The sequence below is a fragment of the Erythrolamprus reginae genome, chromosome 7 (assembly GCF_031021105.1).
Source record: "Erythrolamprus reginae isolate rEryReg1 chromosome 7, rEryReg1.hap1, whole genome shotgun sequence".
NCBI classification, from domain to species: Eukaryota; Metazoa; Chordata; class Lepidosauria; order Squamata; family Dipsadidae; genus Erythrolamprus; species Erythrolamprus reginae.
In genome coordinates, this window is record NC_091956.1 from 78,132,757 (window position 1) to 78,156,701 (window position 23,945).

The 23,945-nt window shown below is 40.7% G+C and overlaps 1 protein-coding gene across 1 annotated transcript in view; it reads right to left on the reverse strand.

The window, feature by feature from the left end:
- TET2 (tet methylcytosine dioxygenase 2) overlaps positions 1-23,945 on the reverse strand; it is an 80,539-nt gene that overhangs the window by 9,639 nt on the left and 46,955 nt on the right. The window contains 7 exon segments of the mRNA XM_070757911.1: positions 3,852-3,989; positions 7,756-7,845; positions 9,330-9,480; positions 10,678-10,886; positions 12,102-12,195; positions 13,284-13,374; positions 16,246-19,561. Of these exon segments, the coding sequence (XP_070614012.1) occupies positions 3,852-3,989; positions 7,756-7,845; positions 9,330-9,480; positions 10,678-10,886; positions 12,102-12,195; positions 13,284-13,374; positions 16,246-19,516 (4,044 nt within the window). The 5' untranslated portion in view covers positions 19,517-19,561.

The window sequence follows — 23,945 nt, forward strand, 5'->3', positions numbered from 1 at the left end:
ATATCTATAAAGCTGTGAAAAAGAGGGATGATGTCATTGATCTGAAAGAAGAAAGTTTGATTTTGGGGATCAAAGTTGATATATGGAGACAAAGGAAGCCTAGGCTTAACCAGGAATAAAAACAGGGGTAAAATTCAGCAGGTTCTGACAGGTTCTGGAGAACTGATAGCGGAAATTTTGAGTAGAATCAGCAAGTACCACCTCTGGCTGGTACCAGAATGGGGTGGGAATAGAGATTTTACAGTATCCTTCCCCTGTCATGCCCATCAAACCTCACCCACAGAACCTGTAGGGGAAAAAAATTAAATTTCACCCCTGAATGAAAGAACAAAGATTTGTATCAAAATGTAATTCATATAGACTATTGTTCATATGGAAATTTTAATCTATAGATTGATGGGTTTTGTTAAAAAAAAAGCAACATTTTGGACAAACCAAATCCAGAAGAAATTGATGAGGAATAAATGGATAGTATAAAAAAGTATAGAGAAAATATGGACTCAAGAGTAACTATTTGATGTGTATGAGCTTTTAAAGATATTGTAGAGAAATGAATGTAAATATAAAACGGTCATTGAGATTATTGTTTATGATATAAAAAAATTGAGTGAGACAAGGATATAATAAAACTGATAAAAGGTTCTAAATGTGACATGAACCATATGTCAAGAATACAAATAGATCATGGGGCAAATAGGTATGGAAGAAACTAAAGCAAAACTAAAGTGAAAGTAGAATGACTTTAGGAAAAGAAAGTATGATATATACTTCATATATCAGAAGATGAATAGAGTAGAAGAGAAGTGGGAAAGAATGATTGCTGGAAAAGTTAGGACCAAAGAAAGGTGCGGGGGGAAAAATGAGAAGATATATCTGTTGGAATAAAAATTGGTGATAAAAAATGAACTACTTGAGATATGTAGATGATAGAACTTTATCAGCCCAAGTAAGAAAGATGGAGAAGAGTCCATTACGAAAGAAAAAGTAAAAAACGAAATATCTGAGTGAATGTTAAATATTAGGAAAGCAAAAATAGCGTTAACCGGAATACTAAGTGAACTTACAGTTGATGGTGAAGAAGTGAAGATGGTAGATAGTTTTGTTTCTTGGTTTCAAGAATAGATAAAGATGCAGAGTGCAGTGAAGAAGTAAAGAGGATATTAATCCTATGGAGGAAGGCAATTACAAATTTAGACACGGTCATTAAGGATAAGACTGTATGAGAACAAAGATCAGAACAACTACAGGAATGGTCTAATATAATGTGTGATGAACAGTAAGAAACAGCAAGAAAGATCCTTTGGATTATGGATTTGGAATACTTACTAAGAATACAATAAATTGTAAGAAGAACAAATCAACTCTGGAGAAAATATATCTTGAATTTTCCCTTGAGTCAACCATCAGCAAACAGAAAGTCACAAATTCTAGGCATGAGATATAAATAGATGATGAATGAGCAAAAAAGGATTATGCATGGCAAAGTTGAAGAAAAAAGGAGAAAGAAAGATAACAGATAAAACAGGTTATTTTTTTTTCCATTCCAGCATGTATCTTGGAGATTGCCTGGATAAGTTCCTAAAGTTTTTTAAACATTTTTTTAAAGAAATGGGTTTTTTTAATTTTATTGTTATTTATTTTTATTATTTAGATTTGTATGCTGCCCCTCTCCGCAGACTCGGGGCGGCTCACAACAAAGTGAAAACAATTTACAACAAATCTAAATTACTATTTAAAAATATTTAAAAGACCCCATTTTCTAAACACACATACATACAAACATACCATTCATAAATTGTATATGCCCGGGGGAGATGTCTCAGTTCTCCCATGCCTGATGACAAAGGCGGGTCTTAAGGAGCTTACAAAAGGCAAGGAGGGTAGGGGCAGTTCTAATCTCCAGGGTGAGTTGGTTCCAGAGGGTCGGGGCCGCCACAGAGAAGGCTCTTCCCCTGGGGCCCGCCAACCGACATTGTTTAGTTGACGGGACCCGGAGGAGGCCCACTCTGTGGGACCTAATCGGTCGCTGGGATTCGTGCGGCAGCAGGCGGTCTCGGAGATATTCTGGTCCAGTGCCATGAAGGGCTTTAAAGGTCATAACCAACACTTTGAATTGTGACCGGAAGTTGATCGGCAACCAATGCAGACTGCGGAGTGATGGTGAAACATGGGCATACCTGGGTAAGCCCATGACTGCTCTCGCAGCTGCATTCTGCACGATCTGAAGTTTCCGAACACTTTTCAAAGGTAGCCCCATGTAGAGAGCATTACAGTAGTCGAACCTCAAGGTGATGAGGGCATGAGTGACTGTGAGCAGTGAGTCCCGGTCCAGATAGGGCCGCAACTGGTGCACCAGGCGAACCTGGGCAAACGCCCCCCTCGCCACAGCTGAAAGATGGTTCTCTAATGTGAGCTGTGGATCGAGGAGGACACCCAAGTTGAGGACTCTCTCCGAGGGGGTCAATAATCCCCCCCCAGGGTAATGGAAGGACAGATGGAATTGTCCTTGGGAGGCAAACCCCACAGCCACTCCGTCTTATCCGGGTTTGCCACTGCTTTGTGCCTAAGGAGAAACTACAACTCACATTCTCCCCGTTTCTAATCTGATGCCTTAAGTGCTACATCACGCAGTATCTCCAAGGGGATGTATGAGAAATGAGGTGGATACATGACTGTAGAGAACATATTCTTTATGAGTACATTGAACTTCTTTCAAGGGGCTTAAATCCCTTGTAAGTCTGGAAGAAAATGCAGTAACTTTAGAGCAGAATTTCGGTGGACTCTAATGAATACATTGAGACTTACATTTCTGAAACAGATTCTGCAATACAGTGGTACCTCGACATACGAGTTTAATTCGTTCCAGACCCGAGCTCGTAAGTCGATCAACTCGCATCTCGAACGAATGCCTTCAGACTTTGGTTTCGTGCCGAGATAACCGGAAGCAAGGAGATTCTTGCGCCACCTAGTGGAAGCTATCCCGAATTTGAGCTTGGGGATTGAACAGAAATTTTGCTCACGTCGTGGCTCGTAACTTGGAATACTCGCATGTGGAGCAGCTCATATCTAGAGGTACTACTGTATGCAAGCCAATCAAATTGATACATTTTAAAGTTTCTAAGCATTACTTTGTTTCACTGTACTAAAAAAAAAATAACAAGAAGGCAAACAGGAGCAAGAAATTTAAGAATTAACCTTGAGAATGTCATTTTTTTAAAAAATTAAAAGCCTAGTGCAGTGATGGTGAACCTTTTTTTCCTCGGGGGCCGAAAGAGCATGGGCGCTCGCTATCGCACATGAGCGAGTGCCCACACTCATAATTCAATGCCTAGGGAGGGCAAAAACAGCTCTCCCAACCCCCGGAGGCCCTCTGGAGGCCAGAAATGGACAGTTTCCCAACTTCTGGTGGGCCCAGTAGGCTCATGTTACACCGTCCCCAGGCTCCTAAGGCTCCCCGATAACCCTGGAAGCTCTCTGGAAGCCAAAAACGTCCTCCCAGAACCTCCGTGAGAGCCAAAAATCAGCTGGCTGACACACACATGCATGTTGGAGCTGAGCTATGGCAATAGCTCGCGTGCCATCAGATATGGCTCTGCGTGCCACCTGTGGCACCCGTGCCATAGGTTCGCCATCACAGGCCTAGAGGCTTTGCATCTTACTGACTTACTCTCCAAGCACCCAGAGAAAGGCAAATGCTTCGTTTGCTTTGGGCCGCCAAAGCAAATATTTCACAATTTTCCTTGGTCGCTATCGCGTGCCAGTTTAATAGAAATAGAGATTATGAAAAGTAAATAACTTAATGCAAGACATTTGTTGTGCACAAGCAATGGCTTGGTGAATCACTGACTTACCAATGTGCTACCATTCTGCATATTGTGTAGGTCTCTGTGAGCATGAGCACAAAAATCCAGGCAGGCAGTGACCCCTGAGAATGGACGACCTTCTTTTAAACCCAGGCGACATTCCGGAGCTCTGTGTTCATATTCAATCTAGACACAAATATATTTAAATAGATTAACTCCAAGGGTAACTTCAGACCAGGGGTGAAATTCATTTTTTTTTACTACCGGTTCTGTGGGCGTGTGTTCTGCCTGGCTCTATGGTAAGAGTCTCCCAAAAATTCAAGGGTACAAATTTCAGACACACACAAATTTGAAAATTCAAAACAATGTTCTTTATCACAAAAATTCAAAAGAAACAAAGCACCCTTTTTGTATTGCAAAGAGCACTCGTCCCAAAACAACCTTGTAGGCTGTACAATCCCCTTAATCAGTCCTTAAGTACTTAGCTAGCAGCTGTGAAGAAACGTCACAGCCCTCCTTCTTCCATGAAGTGAAACACACACACTTTGCTCTGCTTTGGTTTCAAAGTCATGAAAAATCAACAAGCAAAGTCAGGAAACAGCAAGGCAGAGTTCTGAAGAACAATGATCAGATAATCTTTCACAACGGCCAAACCCACACGCTGCTATTTATATCAGCAGCTCTAATTACTGGAGCCCCACCCAAACACAGGTGGCCTCTCTTATCTCCTGTAATATGTCCCCAATTGGTCTCTTCTATGCATAATTCTGCGCATGCGTGGGTCCAAGACTTCCTCATCCGAATCAACTGAAGATAATGGTGATTAGCTTCCTGGGCTGTGTGCCAAGCCCCCCCTTTTCCAAGTCACCCCCACCTTCTTCTTTGTCCGAGGAAACTGAACTACCTGACTCTGTTGGCAATAAAACAGGCCTATGACATGTTCATGTTTCCCCTGCATCCACCTCCACATTCCTTGGGGCAGGAGCTGGGCCAGAGCCAACCACAACAGCGTGGTTTGGTAGGTGTCAGTAGGGGGCTGCTGCATGGATGGTTCGGTGCGCAGTCCCAGTTGGAAAAATGGAGATGCGCATGCATCTCCATGTCTCCAACCGCGGGCACATACATGCGTGGGAGGCAAAATCTCATATGAAATCCAGTTTCAACATATAGTGGTACCTCTACTTAAGAACTTAATTTGTTCCGTGACCAGGTTCTTAAGTAGAAAAGTTTGTAAGTAGAAGCAATTTTCCCCATAAGCAAATAATGTGTGTAAACCCATTAGGAAAGAAATAAAAGCTCGAAATTTGGGTGGGAGGAGGAGGAGGAAGAGGAGGAGGACAGTCGCTGCCGAAGGAAGGAGGTGAGGTGAATCAAAAAAATCCGAAACTTTAAGAGAGAAAAAAAAGAGGGACGCTGAGCTGGCGAGGAGCACGTGCCTCCTATACACCCAGCTCGAGGCTGCCTCCCATACACTGCGCCAGAGAGAGAGACCTAGGCGGGCAAGAGGGGGGAACCTCCCGCTCCTTTGACCAAAAGGCAGCTGATGCTGCTACCTGCTACCTGTTCCTTCCCATGCTGAAGGGCTCCCCTCTCCTCTCGCTTACTTGCTGTGTAGCCGGCGCCTTTCCTTCACTGTGGTGACTCCTTGGTTTGGCTGAAGCACAGTTGATCCAGCCCCGGGGCAAAGCGCCCCCTTTTGCCTTTCCACACCCAGAGGCAACCTCGCGCCAGGTGTATGGGAGGCAGCGCGAGGGAGTCACCACAATGAAGTGGTTTATTCTCTCTCCAAGCACCCAGAGAAAGGAAAATGCTTCATTTGCTTTGGGCCGCCAAAGCCTCCTTAAGTGCCACCGAAAGGCTCCTCTGGCAGCCCAGAAAAGCCAAGATGGCTGGGATTAAAGGGGGAATGGCAGGAAACTGGCCGGGCCTTCGTGCCGCTCTCAAATTTCCTGGGAAATTTTTCAAGGCTCAGGTTCTTAAGTAGAACATGATTCTTGAGAAGAGGCAAAAAAATCTTGAACACCCGGTTCTTATCTAGAAAAGTCCTTAAGTAGAGGCGTTCTTAAGTACTACTGTATTTGCAAGACTCAAAGTTGTCAGAAACTAACTGTGCGGGAAATATTTACTGACCCCTCACATCCTGGACACAAATTGTTTCAACTCCTACCCTCAAAACGTCGCTACAGAGCACTGCACACCAAGACAACTAGACACAAGAACAGTTTTTTTCCTAACGCCATCACTCTACTAAACAAATAATTCCCTCAACACTGTCAGACTTTCTACTAAATCTGCACTTCTATTCTACTAGTTTTTCTCATCATTCCTATCACCCACTTCCTCCCATGTTGACTGTATAACTTGACTGTATAACTTGTTGCTTATATCCTAAGATTTTTATTAATATTGCTTCTTCATTGCTTATTTGACCCCTATGACAATCATTAAGTGTTGTATCACATGATTCTTGACAAATGTATATTTTATTTTATGTACGCCGAGAGCATATGCACCAAGACAAATTCCTTGTGTGTCCAATCACACTTGGCCAATAAAAAATTCTATTCTATTCTATACAATATGTTTAGCTTGTGGCCTTGCCTATATATGCCTGAAAGGCTCAATTTGAAATGCCTTCAGCAACAGAAGTAGAGCAATATGTATATTTCATTCATTTCTAATCACATTGATGCCAAAATGAAATAATGTTATTAAGGAGAAGAGCTTTGATTATAACGTGATGGTGCATATCCTGTTACTTGCCCTGTCCATCTTACAAAAGTTCTGTTTCAAATTCTCCATTCAGTTCAGAACTGTGGAAGGTCTTCACACTTCGATTGTTATGCACCAAGGAAGACCAATCCAATGTTCCTTTGATAGAAAACCAATCTTGTAGTACCAATTTGATACTAGGTGCTAAATCATAGAATCATAGTGTTGCATGTATGGATATTTCCAATTTTATCATCCTGGAGGTTTGGGCTTATATATCAGCTAAGACAATATTTACTTAGTTTTGGTATAAACCCAGTCCTTATGACTTGAAAATATTGGTTTTATTGTATATACAACATGCTACTGTGTTTCTTTAACAAGCCATGGTTCATCAATCTGGATTCCATCATAAAAGCTTAAAAGAAACATAATTTTTACCTTTCTGACATAATCGTGCATTTTTCAGAGACACCATAGTGGCTGGAAACAAAACCAGTTAATTGTTGATTTCTAATTTTTTCATTAAAATGTAAAATAATAAATACAGTACAGTGATACCTCATCTTACAAATGCCTCATCATACAAACTTTTTGAGATACAAACCCGGGGTTTAAGATTTTTTTGCCTCTTCTTACAAACTATTTTCACCTTACAAACCCACGGCCGCCGCTGGGATGCCCCACCTCTGGACTTCCGTTGCCAGCAAAGCGCCCGTTTTTGCACTGCTGGGATTCCCCTGAGGCTCCCCTCCATGGGAAACCCCACCTCTGGACTTCCGTGTTTTTGTGATGCTACAGGGGAATCCAGCAGCGCAAAAACGGGCACTTCTCTGGCAACGGAATCTCCCTGCTGGGATTCCCCTGCAGCATTGCAAAAACGCAGAAGTCCGGAGGTGGGGTTTCCCATGGAGGGGAGCCTCAGGGGAATCCCAGCAGTGCAAAAATGGGTGCTTTGGCTGGCAAAAGGGGTGAATTTTGGGCTTGCATGCATTAATCACTTTTTCATTGATTCCTATGGGAAACATTGTTTCGTCTTACAAACTTTTCACCTTAAGAACCTCGTCCCGGAACCAATTAAGTTTGTAAGACAAGGTATCACTGTATATAGCTTCATAAATTAATTCTACTTTCTAAGTGCAGAAGTTTCTTTCAAAGTCTTGGGAGACTTATACATTGGTAAAAATAAAGCAATGAATTTTAGTATTATTATCAAACATTTCTCTTTTTGTTTACTCACCTGGTTGTTATATGCATCAGGTGCCAATTTCTTATAAGTGGGCGCCATCAAAGTTGATAAAGTTTGCAGATTGGATTCTAGCTTTTCTTCCTATTTTGTTTTAAAAAGAACTTCCCTCATTAACAGCTTCATTCATTAACAATTTCATTACTACTTTTAGCTCTAATTCTGAAAACACTTATGGTTATGTCATTCAGTGTATTGTGAGTCAATAAATTATAAAACTATTTCCCAAGAAGAGCATGGGGAAAAATGACAGCTGTTTTCAAATATCTGAAGGACTTTTGTGTAGATAATAAAGGCTGCTGTTGTCCTCTGTTGTTCCAAAAAGCAATAGAATCAGGGAATAAAAATTGATTTAAAATTAGAAGAAATGTTCAACAATATGACAGATTGATTTGGGAAATAATGAGATATCCACTAGTGGTATTTAAGCAAGATATGAACCAGCATCTATCAGGAATAGAAAAACTGAAAAAAAACTACACTGGAAATGGATATGTATGTATGTATGTATGTATGTATGTATGTATGTATGTATGTATGTATGAATGTATGAATGTATGTATGTATGTATGTATGTATGTATGTTGTATGTATGTATGTATGAATGTATGTATGTATGTATGTATGTTGTATGTATGTATGTATGTATGTATGTATTCATTCATTCATTCATTCATTCATTCATTTTTCAAAGTGTTGGTTATGACCTTTAAAGCCCTTCATGGCACTGGACCAGAATATCTCCGAGACCACCTTCTGCCGCACGAATCCCAGCGACCGATTAGGTCCCACAGAGTGGGCCTTCTCTGGGTCCCGTCAACTAAACAATGTCAGTTGGCGGGCCCCAGGGGGAGAGCCTTCTCTGTGGCGGCCCCGACTCTCTGGAACCAACTCCCCCCAGAGATTAGAACTGCCCCTACTCTCCCTGCCTTTCGTAAACTCCTTAAAACCCACCTTTGTCGTCAGGCATGGGGGAACTGAATCACCTCCCCCGGGCATGTACAATTTATGCATGGTATGTTTGTGTGTATGTTTGCTTAGTAAATGGGTTTTTAAAAAAATATTTTAAATTATATTTAGATTTGTCATGAATTGTTGTATCCTGCTGTGAGCCGCCCCGAGTCTGCGGAGAGGGGCGGCATACAAATCTAAATAATAAATAAATAAATAAATAAATTAGGTTTGTATGCCGCCCTTCTCCGAAGACTCGGGGCGGCTCACAAAATACAATATAAACAATGCACAACAAATCTAATAAATTAAGAATTGCAAACTAAAACCCCAATATGTTAAAATCAGTCAACCAATTCAGCCAATTCGATTTATTTGAACTGTAAATAATGTGATTCCATATTAAAACAAACTGATCCAAGTTATGTATTGTTTCAGTTCTTGGAATTCTTTATATAAAAGAGCAATGTTTAAAACTTACAAATAAAAAGAACAAAAAATGCAGAGTTGTAGCCAAGTATCTAAACTAAATAAAACAAGTTGACAGTGCCAGTCTATTTGTAATGAATCTCATCACTATAACTCTCTCTCTCCCTCTAATTGAAGGACAACCCTACCTCTTTTGGATCATCGCCTAATAGTTTAAATTTTCTTGGGATCTTGCTTCTGGCAAATTTGCAACCGTTATAGTACATACTCCATGAACAACCGAAAGAAAAAGAAGCACCACAAGTCTCAGGATCTAGACCTTGGCATGCACAGGTTCGTCTAAGGAAAAAAAAATAGCAAGGGTTATCAGTATTCTGCCAATAGCTATTTTAAAACACTTTCATCATCATATATTACCTCTGATTGCTATGGAAATGTAGCTGCTTTAAATTAAATAAGAGCCAGTGTAGTATAGTGGTGAACAGGCTGGGTTAGGCATGGTGAGGCACAGATTCACTTCCACCTCAGTCATGGAAGCTATCTTGGTAACTCTGCATCAATCATTCTTTTTGCCCTAATGCAGTGGTTCTCAACCTTTCTAATGTCGCAATCCCTTAATACAGTTCCTCATGTTGGGGTGACCCCCAATCATAAGTCTAGCGCTAATTCTGCCAATGGAGCTTTAAGCTGATTGGCAGGAAGGCCGGAGGAACACCCCCACTGTAAGTGCCTGATTGATTGGATTGTAAAAATATGTTCCAAGGTGCCAGAATAGAAACTTTAGTTCCTACAGGGTGTGTTCCAAAAGCAATGCGATTATTTTTTTAAAAAAGTAATTTATTGAATAGATTTGCACAAACAATTAAAATTCTTCAAAGTACTGTCCTTGGGACTCTACACATTTTTTCCAGCGACTCTGCCATGACCAATACGCGCCCTGGAAGGAGTCTTCAGGGATCTCTCGCTAGGTCTTTGTCACGGCTGATTGGATCTCTTCTATGGACAAAAACAGGTTCCTTCCAGGGCTGCCTTAATCCAAGGGAACAAAAAGAAGTCTGCTGGGGCAACGTCAAGACTATTGGGGGGGGGGGGGCAGCGTTGGCACCTGGTGTTTGGCCAGGAACTCGCGGACTTGTATCGGTTCCAACCTAATACATACAAATTTTAATACCATCAAATCAGTTCATGGGATATTTTTATTGTCTCATCACAGCAATTTTGGTTTATAAAACTACCACTACTATTAACTACTACTATTACTACAAAGAGATGATGATGATGCCTTTGAAAGTGTAGTATTGTGCCTCATTACCGGATACACAGAGAGATAATCTGAAGAAAAATGCTATTTAAATATATTAAAATTATGTCATTAACCAGGACATACCTATTTGGGAATATTAGGAGTTGAGGTTTGAACATATTTATTGTATGCTAGAACAGGGAAACTATGTTTATTACGATCTATGTTGTATATATTTAAACTATAGGAAAATTTTATTTCCTGGATGGAAAGGAAGTACATACTTAACTTACTCTTCATTGAGGGCACACCGCCGGTTTGTGAGTGTGCCGTACTTCATTAAAGTGTCAGACAATTCAGAGTACAGCTTGTCTGCTAGGCTCTGGGGTATTCCTTCCCACACCAAGATAAGCACAACTATCACAGCTGTTTCACAGTGGTGGCCTGCACGTTCTCGCACCAAGCAAAGAAGTTTTTCTTCAGTTCCATTTCGACGAATCACCTGAAAATATACAAAAAATATTTTTCCTGTAAAAAAATATGGAATTTCAGGTTAGTGGGCCACATTATGCTTTTGGTTCTGGTAAGCCAGATTTCTGCATATCTTTTGCATACCATACTTGTCTGGTTCAGCTTGCAGTTTCTTTCCTTGTTTGACATTTTCAAAGCAGGACCGGATAAGAATATGCCTATAACTTGAAAGAGCTACTATGAGACTAGATTGATTAATATGTCGCTTGTATTATATTAATATCAATTGCTTCCTGATTGCTTATTTGCAGCCTATGACAATCATTAAGTGTTGTATCTCATGACTGACAAATGTATCTTTTCTTTTATGTACACTGAGAGCATATGCACCAATGACAAATTCCTTGTGTGTCCAATGACATTTGGCCAATAAATAATTCTATTCTATTCTATTCTATTTGAATCCCAGCGACCGATAACGTCCCACAGAGTTGGCCTTCTCCGGATCCCATTGACTAAACAATGTCATCTGGCGGGCCCCAGGGGAAGAGCCTTCTCTGTGGCGGCCCTGGCCCTCTGGAACCAACTCCCCCCGGAGATTAGAACTTCCCCCACCCTCCCTGTCTTTTGTAAACTACTCAAGACTCACTTATGCTGCCAGGCATGGGGGAGTTGAGATATTCCTTTCCCCTAGGCCATTACAAGTTATGCATTGTATGTTTGTGTGTATGTTTGGTTTTATAATAAGGGTTTTTAGTTGTTTTATTATTGGATTGTTACATGCTGTTTTTATCATTGTTGTTAGCTGCCCCAAGTCTACGGAGAGGGGTGGCACACAAATCCAATAAATAATAATAATAATAAATAATAATAATTCTATTCTATTCTAAATAGTGTTATTAAAAGTTCATGAACTGTGGAACTTCATTCCAACTTCAGTTCTGCGAGCTGTGAGTTTCAAATTTTAATAACAGATTTGGAAATGCAAGACAGAATAAACCTAGCATTCATTTAAAAAGAAATAACACAGTGAGATTACAGGTCCACATACGTAAGACAATAATTTCAACCTGGTATACATTTTCTATAAAATTTCTAAGAAAAAAACAGTTATTAATCTGTCATATTTTATTTAAAATATATTCCCAGTTAAAAAATCTGAATAAATTTATTTTCCACAATATGCACTAATTATATCTATACAGATGAAGAACATCCATTATAAGGTTGTAGGGATTATTCTTACCCATTTAGCTATAGGGCAGCCTTTAGCACTTCTGCCTTCTCTCCCTGTGTAGACAACTTTCTCTATTCTGATGGCTTTGCCTTTCTGTCCATATCTTTAAAAAAAAATCAAATCAGGAAATGAGTAAATATAAAAACATGAAGTTCATATAAATACAAATGCAATCATAGGAAGCCGCCCCGAGTCTACGGAGAGGGGCGGCATACAAATTTAATAATAAATAAACATGGGAAACTTTTACTTTATGACTTAAAATCCTTTCTTGTATTGAGATTATTTACTATCCAAAGCATTTTAATTAGTTTTGTCTAGATTTTAAAGAGATAGCAAATCCAAACCAAATCAAAACAAGCCAAACTCCTATTTGGACCGGGAGTCATTGCTCACAGTCACTCATGCCCTCATCACCTCGAGGTTCGACTATTGTAATGCTCTCTACATGGGGCTACCTTTGAAAAGTGTTTGGAAACTTCAGGTCGTGCAGAATGCAGCTGCGAGAGCAATCATGGGCTCCTTTAAATATGCCCATGTTACACCAACACTCCGCAGTCTGCATTGGTTGCCGATCAGTTTCCGGTCACAATTCAAAGTGTTAGTTATGACCTATAAAGCCCTTCATGGCACTGGACCAGATTATCTCCGGGACCGCCTTCTGCCGCACGAATCCCAGTGACCGGTTAGGTCCCACAGAGTGGGTCTTCTCCAGGTCCCGTCAACTAAACAATGCCGCTTGGCGAGACTCAGGGGAAGAGCCTTCTCTGTGGCGGCCCTGACCCTCTGGAACCAACTCCCCCCAGAGATTAGAATTGCCCCCACCCTCCTTGCCTTTCATAAGCTACTTAAAACCCACCTCTGCCGCCAGGCATGGGGGAATTGAGATACCCTTTCCCCCTGGGCCTTTACGATTTTATGCATGGTATGTCTGTATGTCTGTTTGGTTTTTATTATAATGGGTTTTTAATTGTTTTTAGTATTGGATTATTATTATATGCTGTGTTATTATTGCTGTTAGCCGCCCCGAGTCTCCGGAGAGGGGTGGCATACAAATCCAATCAATCAATCAATCAATCAATCAATCAATCAATCAATCAATCAATAACAATGGCTTGCAATGGTGGAAGAAATTCTGACATGCAAAAGTGGATAAATTTTAATCTGCTGCATGCTTTCCTAATTCATTACCTTTCTTCCATTATTTCTCTAATAGCAGCGACATTAGGACCAGCACCAAGGTGAGTATAGAAAGGGCCCTCGTCTTTTTCAATTATCTGTTCTGTTTAAAAACAAAAAGGAAATAAAAAGATCAATCAGTAATTTTAAAACGTTTTATACCACACAGCTTTGGTATAGTCCTGTGATGGTGAACATACAGGGTGGTGGACAAAAAAATGGAAACACTTGACTTTTTGGCATCATAATGTCTGAACATGTTCAAATCAATCAAAACTTGACATATTTTAATGTTTTTTAAAATTCTTTTATTTGATATGTTTTTTAAAACTACCTTTTTTTTTTAACAGAAATTTAAGGAAATTTAAGGAAATTGGTTGTAACCTTCTCAGACTTTCAAAGAGGCCAAATTGTTGGTACTCGAAGGGCAGGCGCTAGTGTAACAGAAAGTGCCCGAATGTTTGGCGTTTCAAGAGGTCATGTCTCAAAAGTAATCACTGCTTTTGAAAGAGAAGGGGAAATGTCCTCAGCCAAGCACAGGTCTGGTCGAAAGTCGAAGTTGTCTGAGAGAGACCGTCGGACTCTAAAGCGAATTGTTAGAGCGGATCGCAAGACCACAGCTCCTAAAATCACTGCAGAGCTCAATAGACACGTACAGAACCCAGTTTCCACAAAAACTGTTCAAAGGGAGCTTCACAAATATGGATCCCATGGGAGAGCTCCAATTAGAAAACCTCTGCTCTCAAAGACAAATGTTTGAAAGCGTTTAGAGTGGTGTAGAAACCACCAGAAATGGTCCCTCGAGCAGTGTGATGTGATTTTCTCTGACGAATCATCATTTACCATTTTTCCGACCTCCGGACGTGTTTACATCTGGAGAAAGCCAAAAGAATCATTTCATCCAGACTGCCTTCTCCCAACTGTCAAACATTGCAGGGGTTCAGTGATCTGGGGTGCTATTTCTTGGAAATCCACCGGGCCAATGATTTCCCTTCATGGAAGAATTAACAGCCATCACTATTTAGGAATTTTGGCCGACCAAATTCATCCTATGGTTCAAGAACTGTTTCCAGAGGGGGATGCCATCTTTCAAGATGATAATGCACCAATCCATAGAGCAGGTAGAAGTTATTTTTATACAAGAAATTTGTTTAAAGGAAAATTTGAAAATTTATTCTGTGAAATAGGGGTGGCATACAAGTCCAATAAATAGCTAGCTAGCTAGCTAGCTAGCTAGCTAGCTAGCTAGCTAGCTAGATAGATAGATAGATAGATAGATAGATAGATAGATAGATAGATAGATAGATAGATACATAGATACATAGATACATAGAAACATAGAAGACTGACGGCAGAAAAAGGCTCATGGTCCATCTAGTCTGCCCTTACACTATTTCCTGTGTTTTATCTTAGGATGGATATCAGCTCTTTATGTGGAACCGTATCAAAGGCTTTGCTGAAGTCCAGATAGGCAATATCCACGGCACCACCTTGATCCAACACCTTTGTGACATAGTCAAAGAAATCAATGAGATTAGTCTGATATGATTTGCCTTCAGTAAAGCCATGCTGATTTGGATCCAATAAGTTATTGTTTTTTAGGTACTGATTTATCCTCTTTTTGAGTAGAGTCTCCATCATTTTAACTATAACTGATGTCAAGCTAACTGGCCTGTAGTTACCAGCTTCTTCTCTACTGCCCTTCTTGTGGATAGGCACAACACTGGCCATTCTCCAATCCTCAGGAACATCTCCTGTTAACAGGGATTGGTTAAACAAATCAGTCATGGGGGTAGCAATGACAGATCTGAATTCTTTAAGAACTCTGGGGTGGATGCCATCTGGACCCATTGCCTTATTTATCTTTAATCGTTCAAGTTCTTCTAGATAGATAGATAGATAGATAGATAGATAGATAGATAGATAGATAGATAGATAGATAGATAGATAGATAGATAGATAGATAGATTTGAAATAGTGTAATGAATTTCGATGACAAGTACTTCATGTATATAATTAATATAATTATTTTGTTAAGAGTTTTGTTCCTTTTGTATAACATAAGTACTGTATAACAGAGGAAGACAATAATGGTTGATCAATTTTTGACTTACTATCTACTGAGGTAGAAATTACCCTTATATATGAGATCATTTTACATGGAAAATTTGAAATTTATTTTATGGAAGTCTGAACAATTAATTGATTTGGAATAATATATGAATTCTGATGATTAATAAGAAGAGTTGAAATGTATAATTAATATGAGTATAAGATAATATGATAAATTATAGGTCAAAATGTACTCTAGAGGTACTTAGCTATGATAAAAGGGGGTACAAGAAAAACAAACATTGAGGAAAGAGATTAAGGAAGGGGAGGAAGCAATAGGCCTAAAATTAAGAGGCATGAGAAATAATAATTATTTTGGAAAATTAAGCCAACATCTGTTAAAAGTTGGAGTTCAAATCTAGATTCAATAGATGGAGAACCAGGAGACAAAATTAGGTTCTCTTTTTGGAGGTAGCTTTTTTGTCTGGGGACATACACCTAGAATAAAGAGTTTTTCTTATAAGTAAATGTTACAATAATAAGAATTTTTGGAAGAGCCACTGTTAGTTTAAAACACCACCAGTTTGCTAATTATGAGGCGAGTTAGAATAAAAAAACACTTTGGGAAAGGTATAGGGGGTGGAAGACGAAGTAGAAGAGGGAGAAAGAGAAGGAGAGAGAGGTAGAGGAGGAATGAAGGAGTAAGAAGATAGGGGAAGGAAACAGAGGGAGGGAATTGCAAGGAAAAAACTGATGATTGTTAATGTAAGGTCAGAATTAGATATGGATTTTTGAACAATTGATAAAAATGTGTAACTATATATGTTATTTTTGATATTTTAAGGTATATATATATTAACCTGCATGAAAATTGACAGCATTTATATCATTTATTTTGCAAACAATTGTAATCAAAACTTACCCACACAGCTACATGAAGGAAAATCATACTGAGTTTTGACAGGTGTATCCAGCAAGTTTTTTAAAGGCGTGTCTAGCAACGAAGAAGGTGATTCTAAGAAATTATTGAGGGCTGTTCCAGCACCTCTTTTGGTTGGTGTTTTTTCATTAGAATGAATGGCTTGTTGCTCTAAAGAGATGTCATGGCTGTTGAAATCTGTACCGTTAAAATTCCTTGTCAGAATAGTAATGGGTCCCGCAGCCTCAATTTTGACCTGTTTGGGTGATTTGATAGCAAGGGACTTGTGATCAAAGGGCGTTTTCACCTGAATCTGTTTCAACTGGTGCTCCATGGTTTCAATGATACTCGCTTGTTGCATGTTTTCGCAACCAAAGTGCTGAACCTCTTGTTTAATTACTTTCTTCCATGGTTTGTTTTCCATCTGTCCAACTGGCAGAGGAAGGCAAGCATTCACCTTTGAGCCAGCTTCGGTTTTGATGGATTTGAAGCCCATAGCTTGACACGAGTCAGATTTATTTTGGTTAGCTTGCTTATTCAAGATATGCCACCTAATAGCAGCGTGCTTTTGAAAATCCTTGTGAGGTTGCGAGGGGAGACAGTGGCCATGGCTCTGATCTACGACATGAGATGCTGCTTGCTGGTTGTAGGGTGAGTAACTTTGCTGAACCTGACTAGCTTGTGAGCTATTCATGTTGGTTGTCGTGTTACAATAGTCTTGTGTTTGCTGGAAGGGCAGCTGAAGAAATGAACTTGGTGACGATAGAGGGTTTTGTTCTGGAAAGCCCTGCGGCAGATCTTGTTTAGGAGTTATGCTATTTGGATAATATTGCATGGGCTGCAAGTTGCGAGATACATTTTGATTTAAGAGGTTTGTGTTTATGGGATCTTCTTTTTTCTCGGAAACCAAGTGCGCGCTGTTTGAGCATGGATGCTTCATTACATTATTTGTCTGATTATAATGGGAGGTTTTGTTGGCTGCATTTGGAATATGGTCCACTCTGGTCTGGGGCATTTGTACTGGGAACTCAACTGATTTGAAGTAATTACTTGCAGCTTCAAAACACTCTTCTAATTTAAGCCGATTTAAGGAGGTTCCTTCGCTTTGCTGTTCATGGTTGTTGCTTGACGGGGGAAAGATTTGGGGTGATTTTGCGTTTTTTATTTGTTGCGTGGAGTTCATTGTTACTTGTGAATTTTGTGATGGCTGTATTGGCTGGGTCTGGAGTATCGGAGGCAAAATTCGTGAATGTGTGAATTGGTCATCCTGAAGTAGAAGATCTAAGTGCTGAGGCTTTAACTGCGCCTCCAAAGTCTCTTCAAGGTGGAGTTCAGATTGTGGTTGAAGGTTAAAGTGCCTTGAATTTTGCTGATCGTTCGTCTTTTTGGATTGTGGTGAGTGTTTTTGGAATGGGATTTGCAAATCATGAGTAAAGTGGTGAGACGGTTGTGCTCCTTCACTTTTGAATAGTGTTGGTATTTGCTCACCCTGGTAGCAAGATTGCCCCACGACTCCTTTCGATTCATTGCAACCTCTAATATATTGTTTTGGATGTGTCTGCTCGGGTGAGTTTGCCTGGAGTTGTAGCATGGTCCTCAAAAGTGTTTCATTTGATTTTGGGGAAGGGTTACTGGGGTGAAAGGGAGGGCAGGCCATTCTCACCCAAGAACCTTGTGAGTGGGTTTGTGACGGTTCTAAGTGATTTCTCACCAGATCTTTCTCATTATCAAGAACCATCTGCTGATTAATCTGACTCAGAAGATGTGGAAAATGTTGCAGTTCTTTACTGGTTCTTAATCTTTGTGGATCCTGAACTTTAGACTCCAGTTTGGACTGAATTTCACTGGGATCTTGCGGCTTCATTCCCAATATCACTGTACTGAGATTGACATCTGTTTCCCTACCAGTTGCTTGAGAAACCTGAATGTTGTATTGATGGCTCTGTTGAGGACTGGGAATTTGTTGGCAAAATCCAGAATTTTTTTTTGCATGTTCTCCCTGATGGTGTGGTTGCCCTCTGTTTTCGTCTTCCATCAGATCGAAAATATTTCTAGGATCTTCTGAAGCCTCAACGGACAACATATTGTTTATTTCCTTCCCAGGAGAAGGTGGTGCAATAGGGGGTAGATTAAAAGAATCATTCCTGAATACGGAATCGTGTTGGAAGGAAGCACCAGTTTCTTCTCTTGGTTGTGATGAAATCTCTGAGCGACTATCACAAGTCGTCTTCAGGTTGTTGTTAGGTTTGAGTGAGAAATCCCGACTATGCCCTATGTTTTCTGAAACTTCACAGCTGTTTGTAGGTGGCTGGTAGGTATTTTCTGACTTTGGCTGCTCTGAGTTCATTCCTTGCGGATGATGAAAGTTGGAGCTTGCTTGCACGATGGAGTTTTCTATATTCTGGACTTCAGTAGATACAGAAGCTAGCACCTGAGTCAGCTCAGCGTTTGAGGTTTGAGCGGAACGTATCTGCCCTGAGGTATGCAGTGAATGTGATGGGCCACATGCCAACACATTCATAGCCCGAGTGTTTATGGCATCTGTAAAAGATGTAGTTGTCTGCGTTCCACTGAAAACATGTTCTGGATTATAACGAGACAATGTTTTTTCCAGGAATTCACCACACACGTTTCTCGTGGAAGAGGCAGAAACTATAGCACCGTTAGGCATGGGAGCTGCCTTGTTTTTGTATGCCATGTCAAAGTCCCCGTTGTGGCCGTTGCTATTTTCATCCCCTTGTTCATTCTGAATCTGGGGAGCCGGAGGACTTTCTGAAGCACCGGAATTGCATCTTAACGACTGTACAAGAACTGAAGCTGTACTTTGTTCCGTTCCAAAACGCACAACGTCCTTCTCGCTACACGAATTAGAAGCACCTGCTTGGTTGCCGACAGCGAATGAGCTATCTTGCTCTCTTTTCGCTTCTTCATCTTGCTTAAGCTTCTTGTAAAGGTGAAGTCCGTACAAAGAAGGCTCACTAAAAGTGCGCTTTATCCCACCGTTTTGCAAATACCCGCTGCAGTGTTTCTTTTGCTGAAGAAGGTCAGGGCTTATTCGGTTGTTCACGTTCCTTTTTGCAGGATGCTTCAAATCGGCCCTCTCGTGCAGCCACACAGGGTTGCCATTCAGTTCATGGTAGATCTTTCCCGCTGATGTGTTTCCATTATGCAGCTTCACTGACAAAGGCTCAGCTTGGCAAACGCGAGAAGGATGTGGAATTAAAAAGGGATTTAAACTATTGCCTTCATCATGATTGGTTCTATCCTGTTCCATCTGGCTTACTCAAGGGCCATCCACAAGGTTGTCCTCTTACTGGATCTGGAAAGAAAAGGGAGAGAGAGAGAAAGCCATGTTTATTTGGCTATCGTAATATTACCTTATCACATCTATAGTATATAGCATGCAAACATAGACATCTATAGTGTTGTGGTTAGCTCTGGCCCAGCTCCTGCCCCAAGGACTGTGGATGTGGGGGAGACATCCACATGCTGCAGGCCTGTTTTGCCCCCGGTGGAATCTGATGATGAAGGCTCCTCTGACCATGAAGACATGAGTGACAGGGAGGAGGAGAGTGTGGCAGACAGCTCAGAAGGAGATCAATTATCTAGCTCCTCCTTGGATTCAGAACAAGAGTTAATGATACAGCCACGCATGCGGAGAGCGATGCATAGGCAGAAACAACTGAGAGATTATTATCAAAGAAAATGAGGCCACCTGTGGTTGGGTGGGACTGTGGTCATTAGTGAGGCTGCTATAAATAGCAGCCTGTGGGTTTGGCCATTGTGGAGGATTATCTGATCGTTGTGTTTCATGACTGCTTTATTGACTTTGACTTTTTGTGTGCTGATTTTTCGCCGCTTTGAAACTAAACCAGAGCAAAGTGTGTTTCACTTTGTGAAGGAAGAACTGTGAATTGCAAGCTGCAAGCTAAGTATCACAGGACTGATAAGGGACTTGTAGAAATTACCAGTTTGTTTGGAGACGAGTGCTCTTTGCTATACCAAAAGAGGGCTTAGGTTAAGTGAATTTTCATTATAAAGAACATTGTTTTGAATTTTCAAATATGTGTGTGTCTGAAATTTGTACTTGTGAATTTTGGGGAGGATTCTACCAGAGAGCCCAACAGAACATATAGTATGTATGATTTTCAAGGTTCTCATGCCCTCATCACCTCGAGGTTCGACTACTGTAACACTCTCTACATGGGGCTACCTTTGAAGAGTGTTTGGAAACTTCAGATCGTGCAGAATGCAGCTGCGAGAGCAATCATGGGCTTCCCAAGGTATGCCCATGTTACTCCAACACTCCGCAGTTTGCATTGGTTGCCGATCAGTTTCCGGTCACATATTTCTGAACAATCTAAATATAGGGTCATTCTTTGTCAAGTGGATCACGTGTCCACTTGACTGATTTTTGCAACCTTATTTGAAAAGAAACCATCACAAAAATAACATATATGATAGAAAAAAATTGCTCTTTCAAATAAAATAAAAATGAAGATGATTGAAGGTGAGAAAACAGAGAGCTTCAAGCATCTTCATTAGAAAAATCACATTTTTTTCTACCTCTCCCTGTTTTCTCATTTTCAATCATTTTCATTTCATTAGAAAGAGCATGTTTTTCCTATCATGTATGTTGTTTTTGTGATGGTTTCCTTTCAAATAAGGCTTCAATTTCACCTGGTCCACTTGACAATAATAATAATAATAATAATAATTTATTGGACTTGTATGCCGCCCCTCTCCGAAGACTCGGGGCGGCTCACAACAATAATAAAACAATATAGCAGTAAAACAAATCCAATATTAAAAAAACATATATAAAACCCCAGCAATTAAAACCATACAGCACGTACATACCAAACATAAAATATAAAAGCCTGGGGGAGGATGTCTTAGTTCCCCCATGCCTGTCGATATAGGTGGGTCTTAAGTAATTTGCGAAAGACAAGGAGGGTGGGGGCTGTTCTAATCTCTGGGGGGAGTTGATTCCAGAGGGTCGGGGCCGCCACAGGGAAGGCTCTTCCCCTGGGGCCCACCAAATGACATTGTTTGGTCGACGGGACCCGGAAAAGGCCAACTCTGTGGGACCTTATCGGCCGCTGGGATTCTATAGGATTTGGCGAGGCGGAGAGTAATTCTTGAGATAAGAGATTACTTTTGAGAAAGAGATATCTTTCTCATTACTGAAATTAATACACAATTCTTTAAAATTATTTAAAATATGATTAAATAAAATTGTTTGCTTTTTCTAATCAAGAAGAATCATCACACAATTATTAGTTCCCCAACATGATCAATAAATATGACTTGTTTTTCTTCTGGGTTTTCACAAGAAGAGCCAGTATCTGTTACATTTCTGATAGGCAATGTAATGGCAAAAATGTAGCTGCATATTCTACAAGATCAGATCAGACGGAAGATAACCTTCATAAAAAGGTTCCGAATTTGACAAGGTAGGATCAATCAGGACCTTGGACAGAGTACTGTGGAAAAACTGGCAGGAAGGATAAGACGGAGTGGCTCTGGGTTTTGCCTCCCAAGGACAATTCCATCTGTCTGTCCATAACCCTGGGGGGGGGGGAATTACTGACCCCCTCAGAGAGGGTCTGCAACTTGGGCTTCCTCCTTGATCCACAACTGACATTACAGAACCATCTTTCAGCTCTGGCGAGGGGGGCGTTTGCCCAGGTTCGCCTGGTGCACCAGTTGTGGCCCTATCTGGACCGGGACTCACTGCTCACAGTCACTCATGCCCTTATCACCTCGAGGTTTGATTACTGTAATGCTCTCTACATGGGGCTACCTTTGAAGAGTGTTCGGAAACTTCAGATCGTGCAGAATGCAGCTGCGAGAGCAATCATGGGCTTCCCTAAGTATGCCCATGTTACACCAACACTCCGCAGTCTGCACTGGTTGCCGATCAGTTTCCGGTCACAATTCAAAGTGTTGGTTATGACCTATAAAGCCCTTCATGGCATCGGGCCAGAATATCTCCGGGACTGCCTTCTGCCGCACGAATCCCAGCGACCGATTAGGTCCCACAGAGTTGGCCTTCTCCGGGTCCCATCAACTAAACGTTGCTGTTTGGCGGGACCCAGGGGAAGAGCCTTCTCTGTGGCAGCCCCAGCCCTCTGGAACCAGCTCCCCCCAGAGATTAGAACTGCCCCCACCCTCCTTGCCTTTCGTAAACTCCTTAAAACCCACCTTTGCTATCAGGCATGGGGGAATTGAAACATCTCCTCCGGGCCTATACAGTTTCTGTATGGTATGCTTGTGTGTATGTTTGCTTTTAATAATGGGGCTTTTAGTATTTCTTTTAAATTATTAGATTTGTTATATATTGTCTATTATTGCTGTGAGCCGCCCCAAGTCTATGGAGAGGGGCAGCATACAAATCTAATAAATAATAAATAAATACATAAAAGGACAAAGGTCTTCTGCATTTTACACACTTGGCGGGGTCACTCGTGCCTTTGGTGACAAAGAGTGGTAGTTGGGTCTTGTACCCATGGGCTCCTAAAGTTTAGGAGAAATGAACTTTACCAATCCAAGAAATACGATTTGGTAACATCTTCTGCCCAAAAAGATCTTAATGTGGAGAATAGGCAAGGCGTATTGCAATTTGAAATAAAGTATATATTCCTTTGTTACCTTGCAGCAATGGAGTAAAAAAAAAAGAAGAGAATATTGAGAAGACGTTGTAGAAATATCATTTGTAATTTGTTCTGCCGGCGTGTCCCAACTGCCCGTAATTACAGGGTAATTAGTTCATAAAGACACACACCACACGACAGAAGGAAAACCCAAAAGTCTTTATCAACAGAAAAACAGAAACAGCTCCCTTTTTAAATGTCAAAGGGATTTTCTGGTACACACAAGGCACAGGTTAAATGCAATCCAATTTCTCACCCAATAACTGGGAAATTGAGTCCAATTCTAAAGTCCAGAAAGTCCACACACAATCTTGAACAGCAAAAACCACGATCTTGATAAGATAAACTGACCTGAGGCTAAACCAGCAGGCTGCTCTTTTATCTGTAGCACCAATTACAACAGCCCAACCCAACCCCAGGTGGCCTCACTTATCTCCTGTAATAATCCTTCAGTTGATCTCTCCTATGCATCACTCTACGCATGCGTGGATCTGTCATAAGTTCTTGTTCAGAATCCAGGGATGATAAGGATGATTGATCTCCTCCTGGGCTGTCTGCCAAACTCCCCTCTTCTAAGTCACCTCCACCTTCTTCTTCTTCCGAGGAAACTTCCCTACCTGACTCTGTCGGCAATAAAACCGGCCTATGACATGTTGATGTTTCCCCTGCATCCACCTCCACATTCCTTTTTTTAGGAAGATTCTGGAACTACTGAAAATAAAGTGTTAAGGGGGGATGGATGGGTTAGGGTGAATTATAAAAGAAAAACAAAATCCCTACTTCTTCCCTTTTTATTTTTATTTTAGTATTTGATTAGCTTTGTAAAACTATGGTATACCATACCTATGTAATGACTGCTTAGCAAGAAGAGAATTAGGTGGGAGAATGCCCCATTAACTACACTCAAAAGAAATACAGTGGTACCTCGAGATACGAGTTTAATTCGTTCCGGACCTGGGCTCTTAAGTCGAGCAGCTCTTATCTCGAACGACTTTTCCCCATAGGAATTAATGTAAATAATTTTAATTGGTTCCAGCCCTCAAAAAA